The following is a 22,500-nucleotide window of genomic DNA, read 5'->3' on the forward strand; positions in this document are numbered from 1 at the left end:
TTAGTAAAAAAATTAACAAAGGAAGAATATTTACTGACATAATATTTGCTCTTTTCCATTCCTGTGAAAATGGCTGCTCCCCCTGTTGTTATTCTCAAAGATTAAAAAAAAAAATATATATATATATGCATAAATGCATATGTAGATAAAAACATGCACTGCCGATGGCATGTAAAAGCACCCACTACACTCTCTGAGTGGCTGGCGTTTAGGAAGGGCATCCAGCTGTAGATACTCTGCCAAATGCTGAGCGTGAGAAAACCCAGCAAGCCAAGTGAGATCTAATTCTAAGGCCTCAGCCAGTCCACTTGCGAAGACCTGTTGAGGCAAGTGAAATCGAAATCGAGTCAAATTGGACACGAAACTCAGCTTGCGAAGCATTATTGGGGCAAGTGAAATCGAATTTGTGATGGCACCTGTGCCCAGCGTCGCCGTTCTGGCACTTGTGCCCACGACATGTCTAAGGAATTTCGAGCGAGATCATTGTCAGTGCCCCTGGATTGGCTCTTGTGCGGGTGGCACATAAAATACACCATTTTGAGCGTGGCCGTTGCTAGTATCGCCTACAAATATATATAGATACATACAAATACACACACACACACATATATATATATATATATATATATATATATATATATATACATATACAAACACATATATATTATATATCATATATGCGTGTTTATGTATATAATATATATATATATATATATATGTATATATATATATATATATATGCATGCATCTATGTATGTATGTATATATATACATACATATATACATACAGATACATATGTATCTATACACACACACACACACACACATATATATATATACATATATCCATACATGCATGTATATAGATACATATATACACATGCACCGATATATATATATATATATATATATATATATATATATATATATATATATACATGTGTATGTATGTATATATATATATATATATATATATATATATATATACATGTGTATGTATGTATATATATATATATATATATATATATATACATGTGTATGTATGTATATATATATATATATATATATATATATATATATATACATGTGTATGTATGTATATATATATATATATATATATATATATATATATATATATACATGTGTATGTATGTATATATATATATATATATATATATATATATATATATATACATGTGTATGTATGTATATATATATATATATATATATATATATATATATATACATGTGTATGTATGTATATATATATATATATATATATATATATATATATATATATATATATATATATATAAAATATATAGTTTTAGGGAAAATAACCAAGTTTCAAGAACTCATCGATGACAATCTACTCTCACATATAGAAAAATTAATAAAGCTGAATTTAATGTTAATTTTTTATAAATTGATTTTAATTGAGTTTTTACCTGTAATTTTGGATTTGGTCCCTAATATTATTATATATTTACTAGCAGAGCCACCCGGCGCTGCCCGGGAATGAAATTGTTGCTTATCGGTACTTACTCTTTTACTTGTTTCAGTCATTTGACTGCGGCCATGCTGGAGCACCACCTTTAGTCGAGCAAATCAACCCCAGGACAAATTCTTTGGATGCCTAGTACTTATTGTATCGGTCTCTTTTGCCGAACCGCTAGGTTACGGGGACGTAAACACACCAGCATCGGTTGTCAAGCGATGTTGGGGGGACAAACACAGACACACAAACACACACATACACATATATACGACGGGTTTCTTTCAGTTTCCATCTACCAAATCCACTCACAAGTCTTTGGTCGGCCCGAGGCTATAGTAGAAGACACTTGCCCAAGGTACCACGCAGTGGGACTGAACCCGGAACCATGTGGTTGGTAAGCAAGCTACTTTCCACACAGCCACTCCTGCGCCCATACTTGGAAACTTTTACGATAATTAAAATGGGGCTTAAATGAAAAAAATTCACACAGCGAATATACCACGTTATTGTTTCACTGTTATATACACAGTTATACTTTGACGCATGTCAGTTGAAAAGTGAAAGTGTAATAGTAATACTTACTTTAACACTCAATGGTTTTACACTTTTGTATATGACATGTACATACTATTCATGTAAGTGCAGTCTCTTGAACTGAAAGGGGAGATCATTTGAAATGAGAGGTATCCTTGGAATGAAGACATTCTCACCCACCATGTTGCCTGTAATTATTGTTGCTTCCAACACATGGGGCATGGCTGTTTTAACAACCAACCTTGTTCTATTGCAGAGTCTGGGTGCATCAATGTTTCTTAATAGCATTATGGGAGCACCTATTTTCACAATCAGAATGTGTGGTGGAAATGCTGGTGGCTGAAGTGAATTGAGGAACTCCACTGGGTAATGCGTTGCCTGTTCTTGATCATGGACAGAGTTAACTGATCTGTATGAACATTCAGGTCCTGGAAGCTGAGTTAACAAATTTAAATTCAGCTTGTCTACAGAATCATTCCTTGGTGCCAGAATTGTTCTTTCACATAGCCACTTGTGACTAACCCTAACCGTAACCCTGGTTAGTAAATTATGAAATTACTGACATCAGTAAACGTGAAGTTGTTAGCGATTGAAAACGTAAACTGTTATTGAGAACAGTAACGATTGAAGTGAAAGTGAGGTTGAAGTGAAATTTGTCACTCAGTGAACCAAAGAGCCAGTATCGAAGGTACCAGAAGAAAAGAAAACCTCAGCAACAGGAAAACACAAAACCGTACTTCTGTTAGTAAGTGATGAAATTACTGACATCAGTAAATGTGAGTAAACTTTTAGTGCGAACAGTAACGATTGAAGTTAAAGTGAAGAAAAAACTATGGCTACCGGAAGTTGATGTTGAGGAACATTTTTAAAGAAGTGAATCTTAAATTTAAAGCAATATTCTTTATCTTAATAAAAAAAATCAAATGAAGAGCCTAAGATTTATCCGAGGTCAAATTATTCCTGCATCACAAGTATGGAAGTAAATAGTGAAGCCGTTTTCACGTGATAAGCGATTACACACACATCTCTGTTTTATATATATAGTATAGATATAGATATATATATATATGTTGTGAAACCATCTCTTCCACTGTTATATATAAACAAACGCGAAACTCGTAGAAAGCAACGCATTTGCTCACACACAGACATACAGTTTAATGCTCCAATAAATCTTACTGTTATTCATCTTTATCGGTTGGTTCTACATTATGTTGGGTTAGGGTTAGGGTTCGCATATTGTATCCTTGAGCAAGACACTCTACTTCACTTTACTTCAGCTCACTCAGCTGGCAGAAATGAGTCATACCTGTAATTCAGTGGACCAGCTTATCATGTTCTGTGTTCTGTGTTGGATTTCCCTGAGAACTACATCAATCGTATGCATGTCAGTCGCACCTTGTCTTCTACTATAGTCTCAGGTTAAGCAAATCCTTGGGAGTGGATTTGGTAGAAAGAAACTGGAAGAAGCCCATCACATATATGTGTGTCTATGTGTTTGTCCCCCCACCATTCCTTGACATCCAATGCTGGTGTGTTTGTGTCCCTGTAACCTAGTGGTTCAACAAAAGCGAGCGATAGAATAAGTTCTGAGGTTGATTTCTTCGACTAACACCCTTTAAGGTGATGCTCCAGCATGACTACAGTCAAATGGCTGAAGCAAGTAGAAAACAGTAAAAAATGTTTGTGGTGCACTTAGCCACTTGCTTGTTAATTTCACGAGCAGGCTGTTCCAGTGATCGGAACAATCCTAATTGACCAACAGCATTTTTAGATGGTGTTGGATCACTTGACACTTTGGTTTGCCTTCATTCTGCGCTGTGGTTCTGTCTTCAAGTGGTTGTGAAGTGTTTTGTTTGCCAGATGGGAATGTGGTTGAACACCATCCTCTTTTCTGATGTTGTGAGGAGGCTGAAGGAGGGCGAGATGCATTTTAACCATTATATCTTTGTGTATAGGATTAAGCGGGGAGTGTGGTGGCTGTTGTTGTTGGTGTTGTTTAACCCCAGGTTAGTCCAGATTGAGCAAAATCCATGATCAAAAGTATCACAGCCATGACCATCCTGTCATTAACAAATCCAGAACCACATGACACAGCATATCCTGAGTCTAGCCATCATGTAGAGGTCTCCCTCATTGGCTCATACGTACATATATACATAGATAAGAGAGTAGGCTGTGATTTTGAGGGAGATTTGGCTACTGTTTCTAGCAGGTCTAGCTACCATGTAGAGGCCTCCCTCATTGGCTCATACATACATATATACATAGATAAAGAGAGTAGGGTGTGATTTTGAGGGAGATTTGGTTGCTATTTCTAGCAAGTCTAGCTACCATGTAGAGGCCTCCCTCATTTGGCTCATACATCATCATCATCGTTTAATATCCGCTTTCCATGCTAGCATGGGTTGGACTATTTGACTGAGGACTGGTAAAACCGGATGGCAACACCAGGCTCCAATCTAATTTGGCAAAGTTTCTACAGCTGCATGCCCTTCCTAACGCCAACCACTCAGAGAGTGTAGTGCGTGATTTTACGTGTAACCCGCATGAAGGCCAGTCAGGCGGTACTGGCAACGGCCACGCTCAAAATGGTGCATCTTATGTGCCACCCGCACAAGAGCCAGTCCAGGGGCACTGGCAGCGATCTCACTTGGCTTGCCGGGTCTTCTCACGCACAGCACATTTCCAAAGGTCTCAGTCAGTAGTCATCGCCTCGCTGAGGCCCAATGTTCGAAGGTCTTGCCTTACCACCTCAGCCTAGGTCTTCCTCTTCCACGGATTCCCTCAACTGTTAGGGTGTGGAACCTTTTCACGCAGCTATCCTCATCCATCCTCACCACATGTCCATACCAGCGCAATCGTCTCTCTTGCACACCACAACTGATGCTTCTTATGTTCAGCTTTTCTCTCAAAATACTTACACTCTGACGGGTATGCACACTGATATTACACATCCAACGGAGCATACTGGCTTCATTCCTTGTGAGCTTACGCATGTCCTCAGCAGTCACAGCCCATGTTTCACTGCCATGTAGCATGGTTGTTCGTACACATGCGTCATACAGTGTGCCTTTTACTCTGAGTGAGAGTCCCTTTGTCGTCAGCAGAGGTAAGGGCTCTCTAAACTTTGCCCAGGCTATTCTTATTCTAGCAGCTACACTTTCAGCGCACCCACCCCTACTACTAACTTGGTCACCCAGATAGCAGAAGCTATCGACTACCTCTAGTTTTTCACCCTGGAATGAGATAGAAGTTGTTTCCTGTTTGTTTACAGTGTTTATTGCACCTGAACATCTGCCACATACAAAAACTAACTTGCTAGTTAACCTGCCTTTGATATTGCTGCACCTCTTATGTGTCCATAGCTTGCACCGGGTACATCTTATAGAGTTACTACCTACTCCTTTTCTACATACTGAGCAGGGCCATCTACCTGAAGGGGTTTTTGTTTTCTCTACCTTCCTACTTATTAGGATTTTGGTTTTAGCTAGGTTGACTCTAAAGCCCTTCGATTCTAGTCCTTGCTTCCACACCTGAAACTTCTCCTCTAGTTCTGATAGTGACTCCGCAATTAGTGCAAGGTCATCAGCATAGAGGAACTCCCAGGGGCAACCTGTCTTGAATTCCTCTGTGATCGCCTGGAGGACTATGGTAAATAGGAGGGGGCTGAGGACGGAACCTTGGTGGACCCTTATCTCTACCCTGAATTCATTGCTGCACTCATTTCCAACCCTCACCTTACTGGCAGCATCTCTGTACATGGCTCGCACAGCTCTCACTAACCATTCTTCTATCCCAAGTTTCCTCATTGACCACCAGATAAGGGATCGGGGGACCCTGTCAAAGGCTTTCTCCATGTCAACGAAAGCCAGGTACAGAGGTTTATCCTTGGTTAGGTATTTCTCCTGCAGCTGTCTTACTAGAAATATGGCATCACTGGTGCTATTACCTGGCACGGAACCAAACTGTATCTCATCTAAATTGATTCGCTCCCTAATTAGTTGGGCTATGACCCTCTCCGTAACTTTCATAACCTGATCTAACAGCTTTAACAATACAGGTGACTAGGCTACATGAATATTTTCTTAAGGATTTTCTTGCCAAGTTTCATGCAGTAATATCAAAAGATCTGGCTTTAAAGATGCTTTCTTTTTATTTTTAGGAAGTGTCTTGTCCATCATGCCTCAGAGGTGTTCAGTAGGGTTCATATCTGGTAACTGGCTTAGCCATGGAAGCTTTTTAAGGCCATTCTCTTCCAACTAATCTTGGGTCTTTTTAGCTGTGCAAGAAAGCTCTATCTTCCATAAATAGTGTTCTTTAATCATTTCACCACTGGAGGAGATAGGAAAAAGTTCTTTCTACAATATGGACACATAATTATTTGAGTTTATGTATCCCTTACACTCCACCATTTACGATTGACCATTGCTCCAGATTGCTCTCCAGACCATCACAAGTTTCATTGTTGGCTGCAATCTATTCACATGAAAAGTTTGGTGACAGAGTCTCCAGACCCACACTCGACCAGTGTCAGAAAATACAGCAAATCTGGACACATCAGAGAATATGACAGTGTCCCAAAGTGTTAGTGGCCTCTCTACCCTCTCACTTGTCCAATCGTTTCTCCATTTGATATTGGCTGGTTGAAGCAGTGTCTTCCTTCTCGCTTCTCTGCCATAATAGCCAATTTTGCAGAGATACCTGTCAGCTATTCTGGGACTGACATCAACTTGTTCTGCTCTGTCAGAGGCCTTGCAATGAGGATTATCTTCCACACTTCTCTTAACAAAGCAAAGGGTTCTGTCAGAGGGCCTTAGTTGACCTGGGCAAGGCGATATGGACTACTTCTTCATCTGGGGAATTGAACAATTATTTTATTAACTGTAGAAAGTGGAATCACCAAGTTTTTCTGTGGTTTTAGGCTAAGTCAACCTTGAAATTGACCCAGTATATGGCCTCTTTGTAATTCGGACAGTTCCAAGGCTTCTTTTGTACATGGCATGATTAAACAGTCATTTAGAACACGAAACATACAAATGTCAATTAATAAAAAAAGATAAAGCTCAAATTAAAATAACCACAAGACGAGGTGTTATGGGTGTCTATTTACTTTTGTCGTGTTTGTGTACAAATGAATAATTTGATAGAACTGCACTCTAAAAGACATAAACAAAAAGAAACCCTTTAGTAGAAAACCCAGAATTAGTCACAGTAAGGTTATCCAACTGTTAAACCTTTTACTTTTCAAAACCATGCTACGATGGAAAAATGTACATAGGTATGAAACTTATTTTACACATGTATTGATGCATATAAAAGATGAAATTATGTTGTCTACATTCTTAAATACTTGCAATCAATTTATTGTAAGAACATAGAATTTTGACAGTTTTTCTGGAGTTGTTGCTTATCTACAATAATCTGATAAATTCGATTGTCATTGAGTTTCCTCTCGACACAAATATCTATTTTAAGGCACAATAAGAAAATGACTCTCCCCAGACACAAAAGAATATGCTTCAACACACGAAATCCCATAAAGAAATCCTGCAAACCAAATCCAAAAACGAAATATATATACATATATATACACATATATATATATATACACATATATATATATATACACATATATATACATACATGATGGGCGTATTTCAGTTTTTGCCTACCAAATCCGCTTACAAAGATCTGGTTGGTCTAAGGCTACAGTAGAAGACATTTGACCAAAGTGCCATGTATTGGGACTGAACCTGGAACTATGTGGTTGGGAAGCAAACGTCTTACCACTCAGCCATGTGCATGTGTGTATATAAATACGATTGATTGTGTGTGTGTGTGGGGGGGGGGGGGAAGAAATATTTGAAAACATTGTGGTGAGAGGAGAGAGAGAGGGAGAGAGAAGGTGGAAGAGATGGAGAAGAGGAGGGGCAATGACACAGGAAGCAGTTGCCCTGATGAGAAAGGAATCCTGGGGGCAGAAACACGGAAAACAATAAAATTTTCATTACACCGGTTCTAACAATATTTGTGACAACAACAACAACAACAACGTTAATAATAATAACAATAATAGTCACTGTACCAAAACCTAATGGATTCTGATTTCGTGCAAATATACATGCGAATGTATATGTACACATACAGGTAAGTGTGTGTGTATGTATATATATATATATCTATCATCATATATATCTATATATACACTCACACACACATGTATATATATATATATATATATATATATATATATATATATATATATATATACACACACACATAAAATATATAAATTCAATTGGGGTATTGACTTTGTAGTTTGCTTTATAAAGCCTGTCTACAGGTATTGGCTATCAGATAACATTTTACAGGGAATATTGATCGTATCGCTCAACATGCATCTGTAATCCATAAAGTACCAATAAGGTTTATATAAATATAAATATTAACAAAGAGAATGGACAGAGAAGACTTGCCATTTGTCAATATTACTGGATTAATACTGATTCAATCTATTATTTCATATATTATATATAGTAATATTTCAGCAATGATTTTCTGGTAAAAAAATGAAACAATTGTAGCATTATGCCAAAAGATGTGTTGCTCAACCCATTGTCTTTCTTAAAACTTATATATATATATACATATATATATATATATAAGTATTTATATATATGTGTGTATGAATGTGTGTGTAGATGTATGTGTGTGTGTGTATATATATATATATATATATATATATATGTATGTATGTATATACATATATATGGACACACACACACACATACACACACACAAGTATAGGCACAAGAGGTTTGATTGTGAAGTTTGTGGTGAGCAATGAAAAGAGTGAGAGTGGCAAATTCTCTCTCCTCCGACCCCCCCCCCCCCACTGCTCCACCATCACTGCCACCCCATTCCCACCACAACCCCCTCTCCTTATCACAATAACTATTTAGAGTCCTTCGATGGCTCATCTATCGCCTGCTGCATCAGTCGTAGTTGTTCCGAGATCTCAAGAAGCTGTTTGGCCATATTTTTATTCAACTTGCGAGGGGCTGGACCTGCCCCTTGCCTGTTTGAAGCTTGCTTCCCCACTTGTGGTTTTTCCTCAGTGTCTTGAATGATATGTCTGGAAAATGGAGAGAGAGAGAGAGAAAAGCAGAAAATTAATATAGAAAATAAAAAACAATGAATTACGTGCCAAAAACCAAAAAAAAAACAAAGAACATAAACCTTTCTACACACACACACACACACACACACACACACAAAGTCATAAATGACAGAAACAGTTTGATGAAATTTTATTTAATAACAAAATTCCAATATCTTGACAAATTATTTTCTAACTTAAAAGCATGTAAATAATTTATATTATTCTATAGACTGAGAAATAAATATACACTCCTTGTTGTTTTCTCTTCTCCTATATATTCTATGTGTTTTGTAGAACGATGCATTAAGGAGCTTTTCTAGGAGCTCCACAGGATTACTTGAATGCCATGAAGATTCCGTCCAGATTTTCTGATTGTTTAAGTTATTTGGGGGATGTAATGTCGGTGGAGTTGCCTCCCCTTGTCCGTCTCTGGTTTGTGTTCGATAAGCCTGGGTTCATTTCTGTGTATGTTTTTGCTTTATTTTCCTTCAGCAAGGGCTTATCCGATGCCTATTCTACGATGAACTGTGTTTCGTAGTTAATAAACAAATTGCTTTGTCTTTGCCAGCCTTGTAGCGAGTTTGTTTCTTCAGCTTCACAAGTTGTTTGCCGCAGTTTAAAGACACTTTCCAAGCGTTGACCATCTCAATGTTTCTTTAATTCGTTGTAGATTTCCTCATCTATGTCCTTCAATTTCTCTTCATTGCTCAGGGCTCTAAGCTTAAGCAGTTCTATTTCTGTCTTCATGTTTTCCAAGTGTTAGTTTCTCCCTTAATTGTCTTTGTTGGTCCTTTTCGTTTGGAATACGTTTAATTTGGGGTTATATATTGTGAATTAAATATATGTGTGTATACACACACACACACATATAATATATATATATCCAAAAACGAAATATATATATATATATATATATATATATATATATATATATATATATATATATATATATACCAGGTTTACAAGAACAAAAAACAAGTGTTGAGGTCAATTTGATTCAACTAAAAATTCTCCAAGGCAGTGCTCCAGCTTGGGTGGAGTCAAATGACTGAAAGAAGAAAAAGAATAAAATATAAAACGTTCTATAATAGTTTTGTGTTGACAGCTGTTCCGGGAGAGCCACCGCTGATGCTGTAACCATGTTCATACACAACAAAGGCCTATGTTGTAGATGGCATTGCAAATATTTGGGCAAGGGCTATTAGGGTCAGTTGATACCTTGCTGTTTCTCTTCCACTGCCACCTGTCTTGGTGACAATGGAAAGGGCCTCGGGCTCTGCCCTGTCTTTCTCTGATCAACCCCTCCCTCTTTACAAAGTAAAGATACTCACTGGAGTTGTGTCTGTCGGGCTATCAGCTGGCTACACACCGTCTGCACCTCCATGTCACAGTCGATAGGGTCCATCCACTCTTGTAATGTAACCTTGTTGTGGGTGGGGCTGCATCCTACAGCTGTTGGGGTTAAGGGTAGGAGAGAAAAAAGAAAAACAAAACGAGAAAAATATTAAGAGAAAAAAGAGGTAACAGGTGTAAAAAGGGTAAAATCAGTAGGGTATCGCTTAAACGAGTAAATAGTATTTTCCTAAACAAGAGATCCCCTTATTTCGGTTAGTGACTTATTCACGAATATACCAACATTAGCGCTGCTGAGGGTAATATTCTCTGGGAACACACAAAAGCATTTTTCACAATTATTTACTTTGACTTGTTATTATCTCATATCTGATTAGCCTGTTATTACATAACATGCTTCATGATTTTAGTATACATACCTTATTAGTATTTTCCCCTATGTTCTATATACTCTGGGAACGTATTACAGCCCTTTTCGGCGCTACTTTATGTGAACTCTTACTATCGGGTAACTAATTTCATGGTATTACATGACTGACTTCACAATTTGGGTATTCATAACTTATTAGGAATTCCTAACAACAAGATCCTGTGTAAGACACTTCAGTATTCTCTGTAAATGCACAGAAACCGTTTTAAGGGCTACATACTTTGTATTGTTGTTACTGGATTAGCGAAACAATTATGAGAACGGAACCAAGGGATAAGCCCTGCTTCCCCAGGAATTACAGTGTACGCCCCAGCTACTAGATACATGTGTACATACGTAAAACAGTAAGGTCCGATTTGAGAGAGATTTGGGTGCTATTTCTACCAGGTCTGGCTACTATGTAGAGGTCTCCATTGGATCATACATACATATATACATAGATAAGAGAGTAGGGTGTGATTCGAGGAAGACAAATGTGGGTAAACGGCAGGATACCGTGTTCCAGGAAAAATGTAATGGAAACGGAAAAACTCCTTCATAAAGAGTGATATTGCAACAGTTGCATAGAACCATGATGTTAGAGCAAAATTAGGCTTTTGTGTCGGTGCGCGCACGTATGAGAGAGAGAAAGGCCGAGAGATAGAGTGAATGAAGGTGATGATGGATGCCTTTGAAGGTCGATACTTGGATAGAGAAGGTGACATCGTCATGGTCGTTGTATGAAATGTTTACTTATAGATCACTTATGAACGGCTAAAACAAGCGAAACAGCAGGTTCTACACACCTGTTGTATACGTTGGTCTTGTTTTTTCGCTTTAAAGTAAGCGATTCTTATAGAAGCAAACACGATATTGAATAATTCTCCGTCATACGTCTTCTAAAAGCTTTAAACATACTTCCAAACTGGGACTTCGTCTAGGTTTATCTACGTGTGTGTGTGTGTGTGTGTGTGTGTGTGAAAATCACATCAGCAACACTCATCATCATCTTCTTCCCAATATTTGTACCCTTTAAAAAGAAGCAGTTGTTGCCATTTTTCCGAATTTATTTTACATTGAGTGCACCCAGATTGCAACTTTTATTGTACTTTGCACCAGAGAACATTATAGATTATCTGAAAACAAAACATATTGCCAATGAAAAAACCGTCTGCTTGCACACATTCAATCATCATCATCATCATCATCATCGTTTAACGTCCGCTTTCCATGCTGGCATGGGTTGGACGATTTGACTGAGGACTGGTGAAACCGGATGGCAACACCAAGCTCCAATCTAATTTGGCAGAGTTTCTACAGCTGGATGCCCTTTCTTAAGCCAACCACTCAGAGAGTGTATTAGGTGCTTTTACGTGTCACCCGCACGAAGGCTAGTCAGGCGGTACTGGCAACGGCCACGCTCAAAATGGTGTCTTTTATGTGCCACCCGCACAAGAGCCAGTCCAGGGGCACTGGCAGCGATCTCACTTGTGTCGCAAAACTTGGGTTGTTGGATGTTATGACACCACAACCAGAAAAAGGATTTCTTCAACGTCTACTCGATAGGAGTGCAGAGATGTTGGAGAATGTTATCAGACAAAACGTTCTTGCAGAAAATTTATGACTGACAATTTGGCAAGCTATTGGAATCTTCATATACTCGGTTCCATTCACCAGACGGTAAATCGTTCCCCAAATTTCTTAGATCGGTCATCGGGGCATGTAAAAATCAGCGGAGGTAAAGATTATGGGAGATTATTTTTGTTGGTTTTATTTTGAAATGAAAACATAATATCAAGGTACGATTCAAGAAGATTGGATCCAGGGCGCGCATCCGCGCATGCGAGACGTGACTAGTGGATCCTACGACTACCTAGCGCGCGTGCGCCACGCACAAAACATGTATGAGGGTGTTTGCGTTTTGTTTACAATGTGTTTTATTTACTTTGTTCAAAAAACCCAAAACAAACCGTCCTGCATGTTTTGTGCATACATGCATTGGCAATAGATTGTTATTGTAGGATCGACTAGTCACGACTCGCGTGCGCGTGCGCAATAGCAGGTGTGTGCGCCAATTAATGGCGGTGAATTCGAATGTGTGAAAAAAAGGTAAATTTCAACATTTCTCTCGTTCAACACCCGACAAAGCATAAACCACAAAATTCACCTTTATTCTGTAATTCTATCTCCAGAAAATCGAAAAATACAAGTTATTCGCTGAAAAATTCTTGCAAAAGAAGCCAAAACCATTTCACAGCTGATGTCTTCTGCTGAATCGCAGACATTTTCGAACAAGGTAAGGCAAAGAGATTTCCTTTTAATTGGCTTTCGCTTGTTTCAAAAAAGACAAAACAAAACACTAACATGCTTTTGCTTTTGTTCAGACTTCGGTACTACTAATTTTTATAATTTCAGCATTCGTTTATTATTGTTTTCAAACGTATTTCTGCCAAATGTCATTTATAAAACATGTTTAAAGAAAAAGGGGGCGGATGCAGTCACGCCCCTCACCTTCGAAAATGTGTTTTTTAGTGAAAGGTTTCTTCGGAAACGTGTCAGTTTATTATTACATGTGTGTTTATATAGATGTCTGTAGGTATATAACGTGTGTATTCGTCTTTCTATAGCTCGAGAGAGAGAGAAAGTTGTAATGGAATTGAAGGCTTGTAATGGCTGTGGAGTATCTCTGGGTCAGTTCGTCGTACTTTATATTGTCTGATATCGTCTTTAAATCACATTTCACCTTCCAACACTTATAACCCCTCCTCAATCTCAATATTTCGTCGTTTTTTTGGCTTTCGGACACCTGAGTGTTTTGTCCATCCATCGACATGCACAAATCTTGCAGTTCTCCATTTTGTTCTCTTCTGGATCCCTTCCTGGTCTACGCCTTTCAAACACGCGCGAAACAATTTCCAGTGGGAGGGGGGGGAGCCTGTTGAGCCTTGTGTTTTTTTGTATTTGTTTTTTTTCTCTTGCTTTGTATCGGAGGGGAATGGGCGGAGGGGGTGTCTGAGAAGGTGGGGTGGGGCGGGGTGTATGGCTTGGGGTTCTAATTCAATCTGTCCTTTCTTCCTCTTCCTTCAGCTACCATCCACTGTTCTTTGTTTCTCTTTTCTTCCTGTTGCATCTTCTCCGGCCCCTTTCTAACTTCTTCCTGACTTCTCTGCTTCTGCAGAGGCCTTTTTTAGCCACATTTAAAGCAACGAGGGGTTCTGCCCTCCACCCCCACTCTCAACACTACGTCTCCAATGGTCACCGTTTCCACCATATTTTCAGTGGTTCTGCCAATACCCAATATGATCAGGTCCAATGTTTGCTCTTTCCATACAGAATTTTCTGTTTTCGTGGCCTGCAGGACGGCTATTTCTTCTTTACTTCCGAGAAGAACAGCCGCCACAACCCAAGCCACATCTGTTTCTGGTGGGATTCTCTCCACCCTAATCCTGGAAGTCCTTCTTCCAAGATATGTAGGTTACTGTGGTTACAGCATATTCTTTTGCTTTTCCTGCCTTCTTGAACCACAATTGTTCCAAATCTGCTTCCTCTGCCTCAACATTTTCAATTTTCCTTTCTTCCACTGAGTACACCTTATATATTTACTGTTTTCTTACCCATATTTTCCAATACTTTCTGGAGTAGGGACAACTTAGCATCACCACCGATCCTACGTGCCATCTCCTCATATTTCTCCATGTTTGTCAGGTCCACCTCCTTTTTTGTGACTTCTGTCACTTCAGCAAATCTTTCTTCTTCCTTAAACACTTGTCCATCCGAACAGGACAATTTGGACCCCCTAAGGTCTGAATAGAACATGTTCCTTACTGTTGGCATTGCTGATCCTGCTTAAGGCGGAGAGAAAGCACAAGACAGTCGACCCCTCCTCACGCAATCAACAAATACACCAACACTATGTAAAAGCGTGAGAGGAAATGGGAAAGAAGAAAGAGAGCGAATGTCTTAATTCTCCTGCTTAAATAGTCGGTGCCGATGGGAGTCTTGCCGATGAGTCTTGCTGTTGTATTAGATTGATAGATAGAGAGATATTGATATATGTAAATATATATATGTGTATATATTTAAGTGCAAGATCTCAGGATCAAGGTGTAGGAAGTGAGTAAGCTTCAAGCAGTCCATAGTAGAAAGTATAAAAAGCAACTTTGAAGAACATTAGTGGTTTATTGTAAATGTTTTCCAAAATTAGGGAACAGAGGAGATAAAATCACCAGCAGAACCTCAGAAATAGTAATTAGCCTAACGAGGGGTACTCCACTAGCTACTGATAAGGGTGAATACACCTTAGTTAAATGAAGGTTACATTGTTGTCAAAATATCTCAAATTAACTTGCAAGAGAATAAGGTTCTGCTAGCTGGGAGACATATGTTACTGGGATTTGTACCTGTTCCAATCCCTAAATTTGCATGTGTCTGTAGCTATATGTGTGTTTGTGCATGTGTGTGTGTGTGTGTGTGTGTGTGTGTGTGTGTGTGTACATGTATTCTTTTACTCTTTTACTCTTTTACTTGTTTCAGTCATTTGACTGCGGCCATGCTGGGGCACCACCTTTAGTCGAATCAAATCGACCCCAGGACTTATTCTTTGTAAGCCTAGTACTTATTCTATCGATCTCTTTTTGCCGAACCGCTAAGTTACGGGGACGTAAATGTGTGCATCGGTTGTCAAGCGATGGTGTGGGGGACAAACACAGACATACAAACATATATGTATATATATATATATATATATATATATATGTATGTAGAAGAGAAGAGATGAGAAAGGAATAAACGATCATCTTCTGAACTTTCTAGGATGATTGCTCCTTCCTTTGTCATTCCTTTTCTTATTACTGCTCCCTACTTGACTAATGTGTCATTCTGGTGTATATTCAGTTTCACACCAGGTTATTTGGATCTCAATGCCTTAGCAATATATTCTTTTACTTGTTTCAATCATTTTGATTGTGGCCACGCTGGAGCACCACCATTTAGTCAAAGAAATCGACCCCGGGACTTATTCTTTGCAAGCCTAGTACTTCTGTCGGTCTCTTTTAATGTATTTTAATTATCATGTGCTTTTCAAGAGGCTTTTATAATTGAAGATTTCAACTTCACAATTCAGTCTTAATTCACTGTGAGATACACGTTTCAAGGTTGTATTAATGTCCAACAGAAGTGTACCCCAACACCGTAACTTTGTTTCCTCATTGCTGCATGCAACAAACATGAATATTTGAAGATAAAATTCTTTACAAATGGAGTAGATTACAATTGTATCTGGATTTGTTGTGAAAAAAAGTTTTGAAGGAGGGTGAAAAGAGGAGTTTCAGATAAATCACCCATGGGTTGTGAATAAAAATAGGGAAACAGAATACTTTGAGAGAAAAACCCCACCCCTTTTTTTTTTTTTAAAGCTAATTTCAATAAGGCAAACCCCCATCTGTGTCATAAACAGATTCACTGTAGACACAATAAACATATGGTCCTGTGATATTGGACTGGGGTGGAACAGTTCTCCACTATCTACTTGAAGCTCTTCTATAGGCACTGTACTAAAAATAGCAACCCTTTATATTCTTAAGGTAGTGATATACAAAAAAGAAAACTTAATAAATTTATCATACAGACAGAGACATGGCTGTGTGGGAAAGAAACTAATTTTGTAATCTCATGGCTTCAAGTTCAGTCCCACTGCATAGCACCTTGGGAAAGCGTGTGTATATATATACATATATATATTGATTGAAGTGTACAGTATTATAGCACTATGTATCCATTGTGGCCATCCTTACCAGTCGGTTTTGCACTTGGGGCTTAATAGGTTGTTAGATAGCAGTCCAATTATGGAAACCGTGCACTCTTCAGAGCAGCTCTACTGTCTGTTTTGTATGGTTTCTATGACTGAATGCCCTTCCTAACTAATGCCAGCCACTTTACAGAGTGAACTGGGTTCCTTTTTATGTGGTGCCCATGCACATATGTTAGGACATTACAATATCAGAGAAGTATTTCAGTTGATTTCACCAATCAGGCTCCCACACGACAGCAGAAAATCCCAATCCTGGTGCTTGTTAGAAGAAGGGATTGTGCAAACAAAGAAGATTGTGCTGAAAAGGATTTGTTGTATATATATAATATATATACATGGGTTGCATGGAGGCAAAGTGACTGAGTCCCTTTCAAGTGTTGGGCCTCATGGAGGCAATGACTGAGAAGACCCATCAAGCTGAGCAAAACCGCAGTTGTGGCAGATACTGGTACAGTACAAATTGGCATGTAAGGGCATCCAGCTATAGAAAACCATGCCAAATCAGAGAGGAGCCTGGTGCAGCCTTCCAGTGTGCCAACCCAGTCAAACCATCCAACCCATACCAGCATGGACAATGGACGCTAAATGATGATGATGATGACACACACAATAAATACATATGTGTGTATACATATATATATATATATATATATATATATATATATATATATATATATATATATACATATATATATATATATATACATATAATTATATATATATATTTCGTTTTTTTGGATTTGTTTCGCAAGACTTTTTTATGTCATTTCGTGTGTTGAAGCATCTTCTGTTGTGTCTGGGGAGAGTCATTTTCTTATTGTGCCTTCAAATTTAACACTCACCGGTAACATTTCCACTTATTTCTTATTTTTATTTTCCTAAAACTTTCGTTGCGTCTTGCAAACTTATCAATAGTCTTGACTCTGTCCGTTATTTATGCATGTGTGTGTCTCAGTGTGTGTGTATGTATGTGTGCATGTGTGTGTATGTATGTCTGTGTGTGTGTGCATATGTATATATGTATGTATGGGTGTGTATGCATACATGTATGCATGTATGTATTCTGCATATTCCTGTGTGTGTGGGGGTTTTTATGTATGTGTGTGCATGTGTGTATATGTATGTACCTCTGTCTCCTTGTGTGTGCATGTCTGAGTGTGTGTGTGTGTGTGTGTGTGTGTTGCTGCTATGTACCATGTTTTTATGTATGGGTGTACATCTCCATATGTGTGGACATGTGTCTTTGTGTGAAGTAAAGTGTGTGTGTATATGTGGTCATGTGTTTCAGTGTCTATGTGCATATGTGGTTGTCTGTTCATATACCCTATGTACCTACCCGTCTGTATGTAGACCCGTTGGTTTACATATACATACATGTGCATGCACACACACACACATACACACACAGACATACATACATCTATCTGCATAAAAGCCCATATATACACACATGAAAGAAATCATGCTTACATGTTTGCATTAATATGAATGCTTGTGATATCCTAACGATGTCACATGGTTAAATAGATGCTGCAAATTCACCTCCCATTTGAGCTCAGAATGTAAAGATGGACAAACTGCACTTAGCAATTTGGTGTCAGGACCAACAATTCTGTCAGCTTGCTGCCTTATATGTACACACACATACACACACACACACACACACGGAGGCTTCTTCCATTTTCCATCTATCAAATCCACTCACAAGCCTGTAGTAAAAAACACTTGCCCAAGGTAGCACATGGTGGAACTGAACCCAGAACTATGTGGTTGTGTGTGTGTGTGTGTGTGTGTGTGTGTGTGTGTGTGCATATATGTATGTATGTATGTATGTATGTAAGTGTATAATGAAAAAAAACTGAGTGGTTGGGATAGTGTTTTCAAAGAGATGGAGAGAGAGAGAGAGAGAGAGAGAGAGAGAGAGAGAGAGAGATGGGTGTAGCTGATTGGCCAGTTTAGTGATCGCTTTGATGGCCAACAAAAGACAACAACAATAACAACAGAAACATTAATAGCAACAGCGACAAAAAGTGTATTATGTGTACATATATCTGTGTATATATATACATATATATGTGTGTGTGTGTATACGTATATATATATATATATGTGCATCCATATACATATATATTATGTGCATCTATATGGGTATATATATATGTGTGTGTGTATGTATCTATAAATGTGTGTACATATATATATACATATACACAATATGTATACACACACACATACATACATACATTTATATACATACATATACATACATGTATATATACACACACACACACCTCTATACACACATATATACACATACATATATGAGTTTATGTATGCATGTGTATATTTAAATATATATATATACACATATGTATATCTGTATGTATGTATGTGTGTGTGTGTATATATATATATATATATATATATATATGTATGCATGTATGTATATGTGCATTGTCCTTGAATCTGCATACACAGAAAACCAGGAGCTGAAAGGAAATACACTGGACATAGAAGGGGTCCAATGGTGTGAGCCAAGAGAGAGAGGATTGTGTTGCTATGGAGACGTGAAGAACACTGAGGAGAGGGGGGGAAGTTGTAGAAGGGGAGACGTCTGATGGCCAAAGCAATTGGAAACAGTTGAAGACGGAGACAAAGAAAGGTTTAGGAGACCATGTGGTGAAGACTGACCTTAAGATGGTGCTCCTCATGGAGGGGATGGTCACGGAATGGGGGGCGGGGGTCGGGGTTGGTGACTGGTGGTGTTGAAGAAGTCCTGAATAGCAAAGACCCTCACCAGAATAGCAAATAGGCCAACTTCAATGTCACAAGAAGGACCGTGAGGACGTATACTGAGAGGTATATCATCACAGAACAAATGAAACGGGTGGCTTTATTAGCAATTTGAACCTACAACCAAATTCAATAGAAGTCACCAAAGTGAGTGAGGCTAGTGACCAGCATCAGCTGTTGCTAGAGACAACAGTTAAAGCAACTCGAAAGCCACCAAAGCACTGAGCTTTTGAGGTTTTTAAGTTGTTTTAACTGTTGTCTCTAGCAATACCCTCTGTCACTTTTCTCACCTTTTACTTGATACAGTCATTAGACTGTTGCCATGCTGGAGCACCGCCTTGAATAACTTTTAGTCGAATGAACTAGCCCCAGTATTTATGTTTGTGTTAAGCGTGGTATATATTCTATCAGTTGCTTTTGCCAAACTGCTAAGTTATGAAGACGTAAACACATATATATATATATATATATACAAGCACATGACAGGCTTCTTTCAGTTTCCATCTACCAAATCCACTCATGTAGTTGGGAAGCAAGCTTCTTACCACATTGTCATACCTACACCTATATATATACATACATATATATATATATATATATATATATATAATATAATATAAATAATGTATACATACATACATACATACATACGTATATGTACATACTTAAATCTATGTGTATATATGTGTATATATACAGATTTATATATATACAGATTTATATATATATATATATATATATATATATATATATATATATAATAAAGTAAAGTTGTGGAATACCGTACGAGTGGAAATATATATGAAAGAAGGTTTGAAAATGCACTTATTTTTCAAAAATATTTATTTACTTAACCGGTTTCACTTTTTTAGAAAAAGTTTATCAAAAGTCTTTGAGAATAATAAAAAATGTTAAAAAACAGTCTGAGTATTAAAATGCATATATACATTCTTTGATGATAAAATATATTTAAAGTATAAAGCTTTGTATGAACTTTGTAGTGTTACATACTGATTGTCACACATTCTCTGATATTAAGGTGAAATTGTTAAAAACAGTGTTAAAAACAGTGTATGAAAATACACATATGGAAAAATACATATACATATTCTCATACATATTCTTTGACAATGGAATAAAATTGAGAAGGAACTGACCTGGCCTTTTTCTCTTGTGTATATTGAAGGAATGTTTTACTGTCTTAAGAGACAGTATGACTGGCTAGCTGGGGTGGGAGGGAAGAAGAGTTAAAGAAGATGTTTTTATTTTTGGTTGGTCTGTGACAGTCTGTCATGGTTCACTGGTTTTTGGGACTGGTTTTGTGCACATCTCTATGTGTGTGTGTATATATGTGTGTTTGTGTCCGTGTGTGTGTGTGTGTGTGTGTGTGTGTGTGTGTGTGTGCCGTTTTTATTGGTCCCAGAGTTTATTGTGGAATGTGTATATGAGTGTGTGTTTGAGTGTTTTTTGTGTCGGTGGGGATGTTAGGTGTGTGTAAGTGAGACTGCGTATATCTCTTTGTCTGAGTGTGTGTGTTGTTTTGATTGTCCTTGTGGTGTGTGTGTGTGTGAGAGCAACCGTATGTATGTGTGAGGGTGTGTACGTATGTGTGCGTATGTGTGTGTATGTATGTGTGCATCTGTGTGTGTGCGTGGGAGTGTTTTGTGTGAGTGTGTGTGTGTCTCTCTGTCTGAGTGGGTGTGTTGTTTTAAATACCTTGTGGTGTGTGTGTGTGTGTGTGTGTGTAAGCAAACGTATGTGTGTGATGGTTCATATGTATGTCTATGTCTGTATGTGTGCGTGTGTGGCATGTGTATATGAGTATGTGTGTGCTTTTTATCTATGGTAGGATGGTGTGTGTATGTGTGTGCACGTTTGTGTGAGTGTGTATGTGTGTGATTAATATTTGTTAGGGTGTTGTGTGTGCGCATGTGTGTGTATGTGTATATGTGTTTGTTCGTGTGTGTGCGTGAGTGCGTGTGTATGTGTGTTTTTTGTGTCGGTGGGGATGTTAGGTGTGTGTACGTGAGACTGTGCGTATATCTATTTTTCTGAGTATGTATGTGTTGTTTTAATCGTCCTTGTGATGTGTGTGTGTGAGAGAGAGCGCAAACGTATGTATGTGTGAGGGTGTGTACATATGTGTGCGTCTGTGTGTGTATGTATGTGTGCATCTGTGTGTGTGCGTGGGAGTGTTTTGTGTGAATGTGGGAGTGTGTGTATACGTGAGTGTGTGTGTGTCTCTCTCTGTGTCTGAGTGAGTGTGTTGTTTTAAAAATACCCATTGTGGTGTGTGTGTGTGTGTGTGTGTGTGTGTGTGTGTAAGCAACCGTATGTGTGTGTGATGGTTCATATGTATGTGTATGTCTGTATGTGTACGTATGTTTATTTGTGTTGTGTGTTGGTGGGGGTGTTATATGTGTGTACGTGAGTTTGTGTGTGTCTCGAAGTATGTTTGTGTTTGAGTTGTCCTTGGGGTGCGTGTGTGTGTGAGGGAGCAACTGTATGTGTGTGCATGAGGGTGTATGTGTGTGTGAGCATGTATGTGTGTGTTGTATTTATTAGGTGTCCTCGTACGTTGGGTTTATCCAGGTGAGGTGTATGTGTGTGCATGTGTGTTCCGTGTATGTTGGTACTGGGTATGCGTTTGTATGTGTGTGTACGTGGCTATGGTTTGTGTAGTTTCCTGGTGTATATGTGTACATGTGTGTGTGAGTGATTAGTTTTGTTTGTATTGTTAGCACAGTATGTGTGTGTATACGTGTGCGTGTGTTTGTGTGAGTGCGTCTATGTGGCTTGTATTTGTCGGGGAGGTGTGCCATTGTGTGTGCATGCTTCTGTGCATGTGTGCTTGTGGGTGTTTGTTGGGATTGTTGGGATTGTATTGTGTGTGTGTGACATTTTTACTGGCGAACAGGCCTATGGTGTTTGTATGTGTG

General features: G+C 38.3%; 1 protein-coding gene and 1 long non-coding RNA gene across 2 annotated transcripts in view; one reads left to right on the forward strand and one right to left on the reverse strand.

The window, feature by feature from the left end:
• Nucleotides 1–7,125: 7,125 nt before the first annotated feature.
• The window catches only part of LOC149129021 (uncharacterized), a 38,866-nt gene continuing 23,491 nt past the window's right edge, over nt 7,126–22,500 (reverse strand). Inside the window, exons 2-3 of the mRNA XM_089346828.1 lie at nt 10,529–10,649; nt 7,126–9,170 (exon numbers count right to left, since the gene is read on the reverse strand). Coding sequence (XP_089202954.1) covers nt 8,990–9,170; nt 10,529–10,649 — 302 coding nt within the window. The 3' untranslated portion in view covers nt 7,126–8,989. The remainder of the gene's footprint in view (nt 9,171–10,528; nt 10,650–22,500) is intronic.
• The window catches only part of LOC149129022 (uncharacterized), a 12,334-nt gene continuing 2,926 nt past the window's right edge, over nt 13,093–22,500 (forward strand). The window contains exon 1 of the long non-coding RNA XR_016240570.1: nt 13,093–13,255. This is a non-coding gene — a long non-coding RNA (uncharacterized LOC149129022). The remainder of the gene's footprint in view (nt 13,256–22,500) is intronic.

Source organism: Octopus bimaculoides, unplaced genomic scaffold (assembly GCF_046866305.1).
Source record: "Octopus bimaculoides isolate indiv1 unplaced genomic scaffold, ASM4686630v1 contig192, whole genome shotgun sequence".
Classification (NCBI taxonomy): Eukaryota; Metazoa; Mollusca; class Cephalopoda; order Octopoda; family Octopodidae; genus Octopus; species Octopus bimaculoides.